The 14,262-nt window shown below is 38.3% G+C and overlaps 1 protein-coding gene across 2 annotated transcripts in view; it reads left to right on the top strand.

Annotated features, from left to right (window-relative positions):
- The window catches only part of UTP20 (UTP20 small subunit processome component), a 116,845-nt gene that overhangs the window by 90,475 nt on the left and 12,108 nt on the right, over nucleotides 1-14,262 (top strand). For both annotated transcript variants that reach the window (XM_037846286.1, XM_037846285.1), the window contains exons 42-52: nucleotides 187-326; nucleotides 542-698; nucleotides 4,536-4,634; nucleotides 5,499-5,666; nucleotides 7,245-7,411; nucleotides 8,073-8,214; nucleotides 9,763-9,879; nucleotides 11,259-11,429; nucleotides 11,691-11,822; nucleotides 12,193-12,303; nucleotides 14,164-14,243. In XM_037846286.1, the coding sequence (XP_037702214.1) occupies nucleotides 187-326; nucleotides 542-698; nucleotides 4,536-4,634; nucleotides 5,499-5,666; nucleotides 7,245-7,411; nucleotides 8,073-8,214; nucleotides 9,763-9,879; nucleotides 11,259-11,429; nucleotides 11,691-11,822; nucleotides 12,193-12,303; nucleotides 14,164-14,243 (1,484 nt within the window). The remainder of the gene's footprint in view (nucleotides 1-186; nucleotides 327-541; nucleotides 699-4,535; nucleotides 4,635-5,498; nucleotides 5,667-7,244; nucleotides 7,412-8,072; nucleotides 8,215-9,762; nucleotides 9,880-11,258; nucleotides 11,430-11,690; nucleotides 11,823-12,192; nucleotides 12,304-14,163; nucleotides 14,244-14,262) is intronic.

Genomic DNA, 14,262 nt, shown 5'->3' with positions numbered 1-14,262 from the left:
TAAAACATTCTTATTTATTGCATTTTTATACTTTTTAGAGAGTTATTCTCAAATATCTCAATTTAGTTTGTTTTTTAAACCACTAAACTTAGAAATGGGCTTAAGATATACAAAAGAAGCTTAAGTATTTAAGAGGTCCATGATCCATTTCTTTTCACTTTGGTTTAATCTAAACTTTTCTTGCAGACTAAAAGGGAAGAAGAACACAAGCTTATAAAGTCGAAGGTTGTTAATGATGAGGAAGTGGTTCGAGTTCCTTTAGCTTTTGCCATGGTTAAATTAATGCAGTCCCTTCCACCAGAAGTTCTGGAAACTAATCTGCCAAGGTATGTTTTGTGACAAATTAGAAAAGTTCAGTGAAACTCACAGATTGGTTTTTTTCTTCTTGACTTTTGACTCTCTTTTGTAAGAAAGAGAAGTACTGTCATTTTTGTCTGTGGTTTAGAAGCCTAATTGGAAACTTTGGGTTATGAGTAACTAAGAGATAAAAGGATTTTAGATTTATATTTAATTAATGATTTTTTAATTTCTTATTTTCTAGTATTTTGCTGAAAGTATGTGCCCTTCTCAAGAATAGAGCACAGGAAATTAGAGACATTGCACGCAGCACTCTTGCAAAAATAATAGAGGATCTGGGTGTGCACTATCTACAATATGTTTTAAAAGAATTACAGACTACCCTTGTCCGTGGATATCAGGTAAATTGCCTTGTGTGCTTTATATCCAAGTTGGGTTGTAGTTCAGATATTTGCAGTGTTAACACTGTAGGTCATGGTGCTTTGGGCCTATCTTCAGTACGTTTGATCCACTTGAGACACCAAGCAAAAATGTTGAAAAGTTTCTAATCAATATTAAAGAAATATGTCTTTTAAAAGACCCAAATAGGCCTGGGTCACGTGACTTGTCTGTTTCTTTCAAATCACTTGATATCATGGTTTGTATTCTCTGAGTTCTTAATAAAATGCTTTAACAGTGTATTGAAATATATTGCCACAGATGTGAACAATAAAGAATGTACATATTTAAGAGTTGAAAGCATGCTGTTGTAAGTCACAAAAATAACAAGAACTCTCCAGGTACCATATGAAACACTTTTTTGAGTAGTTACTCTCACTGCTGTCTAGCTTCCTGTTACCTAAAGAGTGGTCCCAGAACCAGCAGCATCTGCAGCACCTGGGAGCTCGTTAGAAACGCGGTATTCATATCTGATCTACCGATTCCAAATCTGCATTTTAATAAGACCCTTGGGTAATATAAAGTTTGAGAAACATGGCACCTTGCTCTTTTTAAGAACCCAGCCAAGATTCCAGGTTAGCTTCACCCTCTCCTAATTTGTTTATAGGTAAGTTTCCTATTCTGTAGGTCATAAATCTAACACACTGAAAATATCAGTATTCATTTTGAATGTATCTCTCTGTATAGTTTTTTAGTGTTTGCTCTAAGGAGTACCATATACATACTTAACTTTTTAGAAATGTACTTAGAATCAGGTTTTACCACTTCACGTGTAATGTAGAAACCTTACCAGCAATAGGTCCCTTCATCCTTTCCCCTATGTGTTATGGTTGTCTTATATATTACATTTCCATATATTGAAAACTCCAGAAGGCAATGCTGTAATTTTTGTTTTTAATTATTAAATAGATTTTAAGAACTCAAGAGGAGGAAAGTAGTCTGTTTTTTTTACCCAGACTTTTACCATTTCTGTTGTTCTTCCTTTAGTCTTTATGTTGCATGTTTCTTTCTGAAATCTCCTCCCTTCCATCTGAAGAACTTTCTTTAGTAATCTTGTAAAGCAGGTTGCTCTTAGTCATCTGTGAATGTATTCATTTCATCTTAAGTCCTGAAGAGTATTGTCACTGGATGTAGAATTCTGTTTATGTCCTTCACCATATTTGGGAAATTTTCAGCCATTAGTTTCAAATACTTTTTCTCTACTGCACTCTTTCTCCTCTTCTTCTGGAACACCAATGAAATGGATGTTAGACCTTTTGGTTTTGTTCCATGGATCCCTGAGGCTCTGTTCATATTGTTTTTCCCCAATCTTTTTTTCTTCTTTATGATTTAGATCAAATAATTTGTATTGCTCTATCTTCAGGTTCATTGACTTCTTCTTTCAACTCTATTCCGCTATTGAGCCCATCCAATGAGTTTCTTATTTAATTTTTTTGTGTTTTTCAGTTTTAACATTTTCATTTTGTTCTTCTTTATATCTTCCATTTCTTTGCTGACACTTTCTATTTTCCCATTTGTTTCTGTCCTGCAACTAGAAAGCTGGGGCTTTATTTCTTCTACTTTTCCATGCACTTTTCTGCAAGTGTGTCCATGTCTGGGACCAACCAGTGGGACAACAGAGAAAAAGAAAAGCAAACGAAGGTTGGCCCATCCTCTGAGAACTATAGTTCTGAATAGAGACGAAGTTTCCCTTCCCTAAGAGTTTTGGATCCTACCAATCCCCGTTACCGGCCTGATGCCAACACTACCACTGGATTGCTTGGGGCTGGGGTACGGGAGAATGGAAAAAAGAAAGGGGATGGAAAAACCCAAGGGATTTCCTCACTCTCTTGGAACATTATGAGTTCCCGCTCCTGCTTTTCAAGCCAGAAGGGCCTTCTAGAGCTCTCTCTGTATGTGTCCTGGTGCCGTTGTGTATTGTCTGAAGGATACTAGAGGGGGAAAAAAGTGGTAAACTCACAGACCATTTGGGGGTACTTGGATTCTGGTAGTCATCCCTGTGGCTGCTTCATGCTACCTGTCCAGGTTTTCTAACTCCATTGAGTAGAGAGACAGGGTGGAGTGTGCCTTCTCCATCTTACCTCCTATTTTTTCAATCACTTAAAATTTTTTTTTTTAATCTTCATTTTATTGAGATATATTCACATACCACGCAGTCATACAAAACAAATCGTACTTTCGATTGTTTACAGTACCATTACATAGTGGTACATTCATCACCTAAATCAATCCCTGACACCTTCATTAGCACACACACAAAAATAACAAGAATAATAATTAGAGTGAAAAAGAGCAATTGAAGTAAAAAAGAACACTGGGTACCTTTGTCTGTTTGTTTCCTTCCCCTATTTTTCTACTCATCCATCCATAAACTAGACAAAGTGGAGTGTGGTCCTTATGGCTTTCCCAATCCCATTGTCACCCCTCATAAGCTACATCTTTATACAACTGTCTTCGAGATTCATGGGTTCTGGGTTGTAGTTTGATAGTTTCAGGTATCCACCACCAGCTACCCCAATTCTTTAGAACCTAAAAAGGGTTGTCTAAAGTGTGCATAAGAGTGCCCACCAGAGTGACCTCTCGGCTCCTTTTGGAATCTCTCTGCCACTGAAGCTTATTTCATTTCCTTTCACATCCCCCTTTTGGTCAAGAAGTCAATCACTTAAATTTATTACACAACTACTTTGTGTCGGGTGTTGTGGTGGGCACTGGACACACAAGAATTAATGTAGTGTATCTCTGTCCTTCAGGATTTATTCCACACATATTAATGGAGTATCTTTAGTACTTAAATGAGTAGCCCTTTTCCCTTTAACCATCTGTTCTTCAAGTCCACCCCAATATTTGTTAAAATCATTGAAATAGGAACGAGAGAACAATCAGTTTGGGTTTTAGTATTAATAATGTAGACATAACCAAAATGTACTCTTTGGTTTTCCCTCTTCACCCTCCAAAAAAAAGATTTTTTTAAAGTTATATAAAACCACACAGGAAACATTTTAAATAGATAAAAGTACTTAAAAAGCAAAAAAAAAAAGCTTGACATATGAAACTATGTCTTTAAAATTCGTTCTGTGTGTTGTCTTAACCTATGATCATTAGCTGATGTTTACCTTGATAATTTTATAGCAGTGGGAGCAGTATAAAGAATGCAGAAAGGTTGAGAGACAGTATAGCATAGAGGTGAAGAGCTGGAACTCAGGCACCAGGCTGTCTGGTTTTAAATCCTGACTCCACCACTTCCTACCTACGCAACCTTGGGCAATTTACTTGAGCATTCTATGCCTCCACTTTCTCCTCTGCAAAATGCTGTTAACATAGCACCTACATCATAGGTAGGGTAGGTGAGGATTAAATGTTAGTAATGTAAAACTGTTAACACGGTACCTATCTAGAGTAAGCCCTCAGTAAATGTCAGCCATTGTTACTACTGAGGGGCAAAATCGTATTCATTTCCTTCATAACACTTTACGTATCAGTTGTTGTCAAGCTACTTAATTCTCAGGTTGGTTTAAAAATGTTGAAGATTCTTACGCTTTCCTTTATGAATCACTGGCCTGATTTAATTACAGTAATGGGTCCTAAGCATAGTAAGGTGTTTCTGAGCATCTTTGGTACAAAGTGATCATTTGGTTAAAGGATTTTAAATGATATAAGTATATGTCATTTGTGAAAACCTCTCTCTGCAGTAATAACATATATAAACTGTGAGTGATCTCTTTGCAGTACTTCTTGACTCATTCTGTTTTTCGAATATGTTGTTCTTGACCATTCATATTCTTACGTGCATTTCATTGTAGGTCCACGTGCTAACTTTCACTGTTTATATGTTGCTGCATGGCCTCACCAACAAGCTACATGTTGGGGATTTGGACTCTTGTTTAGACATAATGATTGAGGTAAGGTTTAGTGAAAAAAATTCCAGTTTTTTTTTTAATATGGACAAAAGATACACAGTAATATCCTATAATATGAAAATAAAGTAATGTACTATTTCATCTCTTAGATTAGTAGAGGTTTATAAAAAGCTAAGACAAGTGAATTGAGAAAGGTACTCAGTTGCTAGCAGATCATAAGATGGTATGATGTTTCGTGAAAGAAAATTGGCATTATGTACCAAGAGCTTTTGAAATGAGCAATAACTTTCAGCCACTTCTAAGAATCTATTTTAAAGGTGTAATTGATGATATGGTCTGAGGTTTAAATAAAAGTGTGTTCATCAGAGCTTGCCTTAAAGTAGTGAAAAGTTAATAATCAACTTTTAAAATTGGATAATATAATGAATTGTGGGTAGGGTTATGAAGAGACTACATTTGACACACACTCTTTTGTTCATTTATAAGAAATATAGACACTAGCATTTTGAATCTAAATTTAATTATTTACATTAATTTCAATAATTATGTTGCAAGTATCATTAGGAATTCTTACAGGGAAATTAAGTTACCTTTTAGTGTTTCCAAAAAGAAGTACCTGTCTGTATAGTTATAAAATTATATATATAAATGTATGCAGATTTTTCTTTTGCTTCCCATTTGTATAATCTTCAAGGTGTTTCTGTATTTGTTTATTTTTTAGATATTGCTCCCCAAACTAAACTAAAAACAAGTAAAATCTAATAGAAATTCTTACCAGCTAATTTCCATCTAGTCCAACTAGCTTTCCTTTGATTTGTACATACCAATGATTTTTTTTTGAAAACTGCTTATATTAGCATATTTTGTTAGTGTACATAATTGCCATTTGGCCTTTTTCTTTCAAAGATTTTTAACCATGAGTTATTTGGTGCCATTGCTGAGGAGAAAGAAGTAAAGCAGATCCTCTCCAAAATCATGGAGGCACGAAGAAGCAAGAGTTATGATTCTTATGAAATCCTGGGCAAGTTTGTAGGAAAAGATCAGGTTACAAAACTTATCCTTCCATTAAAAGAGGTAAGGACATAATTGCAAAACAGGCAATCCTAAGGTTTATAATATCGTGCATTCCTGAAAAGAGTCTTGCGGGGCAAGCCTTAACCCTGGTTTGATCCGCAGAGTTCCTTAAGTGCTGAGGGCACTAGTACTGTATGGCCACTAGATGACAGCCCTGAGTTGGTTGACCAAACCAAGGGTTATGGTCCATGGTATAAGCCATGGAATGCAAAAGGAGAGGCAATGACAGTTGAAATGCAGGTGAATTTCACAGCTAAGTCAAGTCAGCAGCTGAGAACATAGAACACAGCCTTTGGTGTCAGACCACCACTCCCAGATTGCCAAGAGGAAGAGAACTGACATGAATTGGACATATATCATGTGTTCTAAGCACTGTGCTACATTATCCTAATGTTCACAACCACCCTATGAGATCAATAGTATTTCCATTTTCCATATAAGAAAAATTCAGGCTCAGAAAAGTGGAGAGAACATGGTTAAGGAGGAAAGCCCAGATTTAGTTCCACGTCTTTCTGATCCAAAGCTCTCAGTTTTCATTCTTTCCCATCTTTCATTCTGCCTTCTACCTAGGGTGCAAGAACTGTAATTTACCCACCTTTGTATTATTCTCTGTGCTTATTGTAGGGGTAAAAATTCAATAAATATTACTAATTCACGTTATTACAGTTTTGTGTAAAAAAAACTAGCACCAAAAATCAGTATCTAATGATATGAATTACTATAATTCCAAATGTTTTAGTGTTAGTTAACTCCATAATTGCTGCTAGAATGCATTTAGTCTTAACTGAGCCCAATTTGAGGACATTAGGTATATTTTAAGGGCAGAAAAAGTCAATAGAGAACTTTGTGGATCCTGGATATCAGGGGGAGGGTAGGTATGTTGGAGTTCTCTGTAGGGTTTGTATTATTTTTGCAACTCTCCTGTGAGTTTGAAATTATTTAAAATGAGAAGTTTTATTTTTTAAAAAAAGTCAACAGAGCACGTATATTTTGTATATACACTATATAAAAGTCCCTCCAACGTAATGAAAATTATTAATACTATGTCCAGTGTAAGGTAATGGCTATGATGTATTGAGTGTTTTGCTGAGGTCAAATATCCTGGGTTCCCATCAAGTTCCTCTGATTTGACCCACTAATATTGACCCCCCCAGGCTTGGCCATTGCAGCACTCATTAGCATAGTTTCCCATGAGTGATTATATGTGTGGTTGATTCTGAGTACATGTGCTTGCCTATAAATTACCCACTTTTATGCACTTGAAGGGTTGTCTTCTTAGAAGTCTCTGAGCACATCATCTCTTGGGACGTGTGCTCTGAGGTCTCACCAACACAGGGAGCACAGAGGGAATGTAAGAAATCAGGAGGTACATAAACTCCTGACAGAGGTTATCTCTGGAGTTGAGGTTGTGGGTAACTTTTACTTTACATGTTTGAAATTAAATGAGAATTTACTTGTTTTTTCATTAGAAAAAACAGCCATACATTACAGAGCAGTTATATAAAAGAAAACTGCCATTACAACAAATCCAAATGCAGTTCTGTGTTACCTCAGCATGACATTTGTGTTTGCCTTTAGATCTTACAAAATACCACAAGTTTAAAACTGGCCCGGAAAGTTCATGAAACCTTACGCCGAATTATAGCAGGATTAATTGTAAATCAGGAAATGACAGCAGAATCCATTCTATTGCTCAGTTATGGTTTGGTCAGTGAAAATCTACCTCTGTTAACAGAAAAAGAAAAGTAAGTTTGGGGAGGAAGGGGTTTGCCTTTTGGGGCTTGCTCGTGATAGGCCATTCCGTTCTTGTATACTCTTAAGTGGGTTAATTGCTTTAATAAAAAAAAATTATATTCATCAGAGTTATAAGATCGTAGTCCTCTGTGGTTTTGTGTTTGGCTGAGGTCTTTCCAAGTGATATATCTTAATATGAGATTATTTTTCCAAAGAATGAGGTAGCTATCTTAACAGTCAACTGTTGGGCATTTCTCAATATCATGTTTTAAATATTGACTGAATCAAAGTTAGGAGAGATTTAAAATAAATACCTCTTGTTCTTATCAGAGTTTTGGACCTTCAAATATTTAAAAATCCTTTACCTATTAATAACCTTCCTTTGTATTTTGCTTCTGTGTTCTGAAAGAGACTCCTTGGCATTTGTTTTCAGAAATCAAACAATGGGAGTATCCCCTTGCTGTTTTTCTTAAATTAAGTATGTGTTTATCACCCTGACTTCTGTTTCTGGGGATTGTCCTAATAACCCTGATCACCAATCTGATAAATGAGGGGAACAGATGCCAGTGATGCATTAATTAGTGCTGGACCCTCATCACCACAGAGGGCCACAGTTCCTCCTTGGTATGCAGCAGTTTTTTTCCCCCTCTTTTTCATTCCTGTGTTTGACAGAAGTCCAGCAGCCCCTGCACCGGATCCTCGTCTACCACCCCAGAGCTGTCTTCTGCTTCCCCCAACTCCAGTTCGAGGCAGGCAGAAAGCTGTTGTGAGCAGGAAAACTAACATGCACATATTTATTGAGTCTGGGCTTCAGGTAAGAATTAAGCTTAAAATGAGATTTGCTGCCTACAGCAACTCCATACTTTTTAATCCTCTTGTGAATTTCAGTATTGCTTATTTCCATTGGAAATGTCTTATCCAATTCCATTGGAAATTGTCTTAACATTTTTCAAATGTACATTGGCCCATTTGTTATTTTTCTCATCCAGTACTTATTCTGATGATGTATCCATCCCAGAATTAATGATTCAGACCTGATGTTTATTATGGTTTCACTGTGTGAGAAACAAGCACTATTCCTAAAAGGAATAAACACTCACCCAATTGTGGAGAAGAAAAGAATTGTTTCACAATCTTGCAAGAACGGGCACCCAACAAAAATGTGGGGGGGTTGGCACCCAGAACAATAGACCCAGCAGTATTTATTCCCTACGCCTAACTCGCAACTCCCTCCCCTGTTTCTCCAGTGGCTGGATACTTCAGAGGTTACATTCTATTTGACAAGCCTAACTGGCCTGCACAAATTTAAAAAATGCAGCCCACCCAAATTAGAAACATTCAAAACAAGTCTCCTGCATGAACTTGAAACATTTGAAAGGGTTGGAACAAGCCTCCACCCCTGACTGTAATGGTTATGCCCAGGCCTCTTTCCTTTGTTCTTTAATTGCAGAGCCAGTCTGGGCAAGTTTGGTAACAAGCTATGAAGCTATTTTTTTAGGAACCTCTATCCCCGAGTCTCTACCTTGCAATGATAGTGGGCGGATAAATGGGGACCAACCATCGACTACAGTTTGGCTTTTTAACCTTCTGCCAATGCCTGAACTGCCCCACCCCACCAGGCACACCTACCCTGTGTGAAAGCTAAACTTAATCTCACTCTCACAACTGTTGCTTTGCCAGTGAGCACCTCTGAACTACTTTCAATTTTTTTTCAAAGGTAATGAGCTTTTAAGAACACACATATAATCATTGTATTCCCTTCTTAAAACCCTTCATTGGCTTCTATTTTTCCTAGGAGAGAGCCCAGTCTTCCATTTGGCCTGCAAGGTCTTGGCCTCGTATTTTAACGTTCCATCATGGATTCTAGCCACCCTGGCTTCCTTTCAGTTGATTAAGAGTGGAGGGATACAAGGGTCAACACACCTTTTCCTCTTCCTACCCCAGGACCTTTCCATTTGCCCTTCCTTCTGCCCAGTCCCCACAGATCTCTCACATCACCCTGCATTTCTCCTTTCTGTCATTTATCATGAGTTAATGATCTCTGCCTAAGATCCAGCAGGACAGGGGCCATGTCTGTCTTGGTCGTTGCCACGTCCTGAGTGCTGAGCCAGTGCGTGGAGCCCCAGTGGACACTGAGGAACCATTTGGTAAATGAACTTAGTAGCTCAGCTGCGCAGTGAGCTCCCACCTTGGTGACTTACTGAAAATCTCTAGGCAGTTTCCCATTTTTAAAAAAAAATTTAGTCTTTCCAAAGAGAAACATCTTAACATTTCACATTTGTTTTTTAAAATCATTTCACATTTACCCAACTCATTTGGTCTGTAGGCAACTGATGTGAAGTATCTTCTTAAAATCTCACAGCTGCTGTATCTGAGTCTAAAGAATTCCAAGATCAAGTCTTCAAGTGAACATGTTTTGGAAATGCTGGATCCTTTTGTGTCCCTTCTCATAGACTGCCTGGGTTCCATGGATGTGAAGGTGAGCATTGGTTTGCAGTCTGTTGGAGCATCCTTTCCTCCACAAGAGCTGTGTCATGCAAAATACCTTGATTTTCTTTCTAGGCTTGTACTTCACATGATGATTAAGTTTTTAGAGGGATTTCTGGCAGCATGAACCATCACTATTCCCTGCATTAAATTTCTTCCCCAGCTAATATTCCCATCTGATTGGATAGCCCTTCCAGGTACATTAATTATTTCATTTGATCCTCACAACAAATTCACGAGGGTGAATGGTGTCCCTAAAGCCAGCATTATCATCATCACTACTGCTGCTCAGTGCTATGAATCTTAAAGACACTGTCTCTACTCCTCACAACAACCCATGCGACATATGTTATTACTGTTTCTATTATACATATGTGAAAACTAGGGCTGAAGCTAGGTGGCTTGCTAAAGATCACGGAGCTGATAAGATCCAGGATTTGAACCCAAATCTGTCAGACTCCAAAGCCCACAGACCTCCCGTTTCCTCCTAGTGCCTGTTTTACAGATGAAGGTGCTGGGCTGTTAAGTAACATCTCAGACCCAAATCTGTCAGACTCCAAAGCCCACAGACCTCCCGTTTCCTCCTAGTGCCTGTTTTACAGATGAAGGTGCTGGGCTGTTAAGTAACATCTCAGAGATATACAGTAATAGCTTACAGATAGTAAGTTGCAGGGCTGGAAATTGAGCCTAGGTGTTTCTGACTCCAAAGCCCAAGCTCTTTCTTCTGTCTTCATCCAATCCAGCCTCAGGAGGACATCCCAGCAGCTGGAGCAGTAGGGGCTGTGTTAGGTAGAGCTTACTGGTACACCAGCTGATCTTGGTCATCTCTCAAGTTTGCCTCAGCGGTTCAGTGATTTTCTGTGTAATCACAGAGCCCCACCATTTTTTATCATCGCCTTTACAGCACTTCAGATATTAAATTATAGTTAATTGTTCCCATTCTTAATTTCTGAGCAGTTATGGACTTCTTGTGTGCAGGAATGGTATCCTTTTTATCTTTTTTTTCAGATACCCAGTAGAGTGCTTTGTATACGTAATTCAAACTTAGTGAGAATGGGTTAAAGCAGAAGTCGTTTTTTAATACAAATCATTTATGATGTACTTTTCCAAAAGGAATTCCTGAAGTCAATAAACCCATCCAATTATTTACCCATATAGTGTAAGAATATGATAAATGAACACCCTTTCTTATTTGCTTGTGATATATCATCCCTTGCTGTGAATAAGCAGTATGTTCTACTGCAGGGGATAGAAAACTTCCTTATCTTCTTAACACTAGCACAGTTTTTATAGAATGGGCTGGACAGAGCATTTTATTCCGTCGGCCCAGTTAGCTTCGTTCATAAAGTGATTTTTTTTTTTCCCCTCCAGGTGATCACAGGTGCTTTACAATGCCTGATCTGGGTCTTGAGGTTCCCCCTGCCTTCCATAGAAACAAAAGCGGAGCAACTGACAAGACACCTCTTCCTTTTGCTGAAGGACTATGCAAAACTCGGGGCTGCCAAGGGCCAGAACTTCCACCTGGTGGTAAATTGTTTCAAGGTGAGGTGTTTTCACTTACACCTAGAGAAAGCTGGGACCAGGATTTCAAGCTGAGTCTAGGATTTTGGTCAGCATCAAATTTAGTTTTTGTTTCGTCCTTTGTGGTCTTGGTCAAAAATTGTTCCAGATTAATTTGCTAAGGCCAGAGAGTGGGTTTCCTATATGAAAACCAGCACTGGTGCTGTATTAGGTCCTTATCAGTTCAGTGAGTCCTGATTTGTGGGATGTGCTGGCTGTTAACCTCACAGTTGTAACTTGCAGTGTGTGACCATCCTTGTGAAGAAAGTGAAGTCTTATCAGATAACCAAAAAACAGCTTCAAGTCCTTCTGGCATATGCGGAGGAGGACATTTATGATAACTCAAGACAAGCAACTGCATTTGGTCTTTTGAAGGTATGGTGTCACCTAAATGTTGGTTTTTACCAGTTTATGAACTTCACATCAGATATTTGAAATAATGTGCAACATAATTGACTTAGATATAGACTTCTGAAAATAAGTAATTGATAAAGATTGTTTTGATTTGGGTGGGTTAATTAGAAGCTAACATATCTACTTATTAAAATGTTTGAATGTGAGTTCTATTTTAACATTTTTGGGGAATTCTATACAAATCACTCTGTCTGCATTTATCATATTGGGCATCGTTCTTTTTCTTTTGATGACACTAATTGTGTTTGAAGACTACTTTAACATCCAGTCCTCTTATGTCCATCTGCAGTAACCACATGAAATGAGTCTGTGTTTTCCTTTTATATTTTAGGCCATTTTATCAAGAAAATTGTTGGTCCCAGAAATAGATGATGTCATGCGGAAAGTATCCAAGTTGGCAATTTCTGCACAAAGTGAACCTGTCAGAGTCCAGTGCAGACAGGTTTGTAGAGAGAGCTGATTACCATAGCAAGGGTTGTGCCTTGCCTTATTTGTTTTGTTTGTAGGCAGAGAGATGTCAACATTAACTGAATACTGTAGACTAGCTTGTTTCATCTTGTTGCTTTATTCTGAGGCTCAAGAACCCATTTACATACCAAGTTTGAGAGGGGCCTCTGCTTTGTCTTATGGGTATCTTTCAGCTAACAAGGAATATCGATTGCATGGAGTCATTGCAGATGGCATGTTTCAGAAGGGAAGAAGAAGTACGTTTTCCTTCCACAGCCTGATATCCTGTGCAAAGGTTTCCATCCATTGGTCCCCTAAATTCCACAAATAGCTATTGAATTACAGTCATTGTAAGTGCCATGAGAAAAAAGTATTATCTTGTTTCACTAGTTGTAAGGCATCATTATTTTATATACCTCGAAGAAAGAAAACACCATGACACAAGATAAGATACCATCAATTATAAGATGCATACTGATTGCACTGATTCAGATATGTTGAAATTTGGAAAACTGCATCTTAGAATTGGTAATGTGCAGCAGGAGCATGTGATAGCCTTGGGACCCAACTTAGTGTGAGGGGGTCAGGAAAGACTTTCCTCAGGACAGACTTTTAAGCAAGATTTGAAGGAAGACTAAGATTTAGACCTCCAGGTAAGGGGAGCAGCAAATCCCTGAGGCAGGTAAGCCTTGGAGTGGGTTAAGAGCTTAGCTTGTTCAAGGAGCTAAATGAAGGTGAGCGAGGTAAGAAGGGAAGGCAGCTCAAGCAGGACCTTGTGGTCTTGTTAAAGATTTAGGGCTTTTTCTAAGAATGGCACAATGCTGTGGAAATCAATAAACAGGAGAGTGACATAATCAGATTTGTGCTTATATATTTGTATATCTCTGATCTTATGAGCGCATTTCATACCCAGGGTAGGACAGTCTGAATCGGAAATACAAACCTGGGGTTGAAGGCTCATAGGCTGCTGAAGAGGCCAGAGTGGAAAGGGGCAAAAACATGAAATCTGCAGAAAATTCGCTTAACTAAGAAGGAGGGTTGACTGTCTTTTATTAAGCACTAGCGGTATGTCCAACACCTCACATACATGATCTCTTCTTACAACTACCCGTTAAAAGAAATAGTATCCCTCTATTTATTATGACCACTGTAAAAGCAGGCCTTGAAAAGTTTAATGATGTACCTTATTCTTACGGTTTATTAATAAAGTTAGAGGCTGGATAGTATTGTGGTTTGAAAGCACAGCCTTTGGGCACAGGTAGACTAGGCGTGGAACTCTGGCGTTGTCACTCGAACAAGTTACTTACCTCTCTGTACTCATGGTACCCTCTTCCTGTCATAACACCTGCTTCTTGCTGGAGTGACAAGGATTAACCAAGAAACTTAGCACAGTGCCCAGCACATAGAAGGTAGTCAGTAAATGCATTAGTATTTTTACTATATTGTTATATTATTACCAGTATTATTGTCACCATTATTATTATTAATATTATTATTTGGGAGAAGAAATGGGGTTGAACCAGTCTATTCTCAGTCCACCACCACATACTGCCTATCAGAGAGATCAGCTTCCAATATGGAAGCCTAGATTGGGAGCCCTGCACAACCATGCCAGTGGAGAGCCAGGACTTGACTCTTAGTCAGGCATGTAGGGCAGGACTTGGATAAGTGAGGTGGGAAAGAAAGAAGAGGCATGCTTGTTAATTTAATAAGCAGACGTAGCCTGACTTGGTTGGAAAGCCACTCACCCTCTTGAAAGGTCTGGGTAACCTACCAGTGTGTCCCAGAAAGCAGTCTAGAAACAAACCCTGGAGTGTGAGATCTAAATAACCATCTATGTAACTTTTGTTCCTAGGTTTTTCTGAAATATGTTCTTGACTATCCCCTTGGTGACAAATTGAGACCAAACTTGGAATTCATGCTCGCTCAACTGAAGTAAGCTACACAAGGTCAA

The sequence above is a fragment of the Choloepus didactylus genome, chromosome 8, assembly GCF_015220235.1.
Source record: "Choloepus didactylus isolate mChoDid1 chromosome 8, mChoDid1.pri, whole genome shotgun sequence".
In the NCBI taxonomy this organism is placed as follows: Eukaryota; Metazoa; Chordata; class Mammalia; order Pilosa; family Megalonychidae; genus Choloepus; species Choloepus didactylus.
Note: the sequence above shows the minus strand (reverse complement) of the source record. Positions and strands in the feature narration are given on the sequence as shown.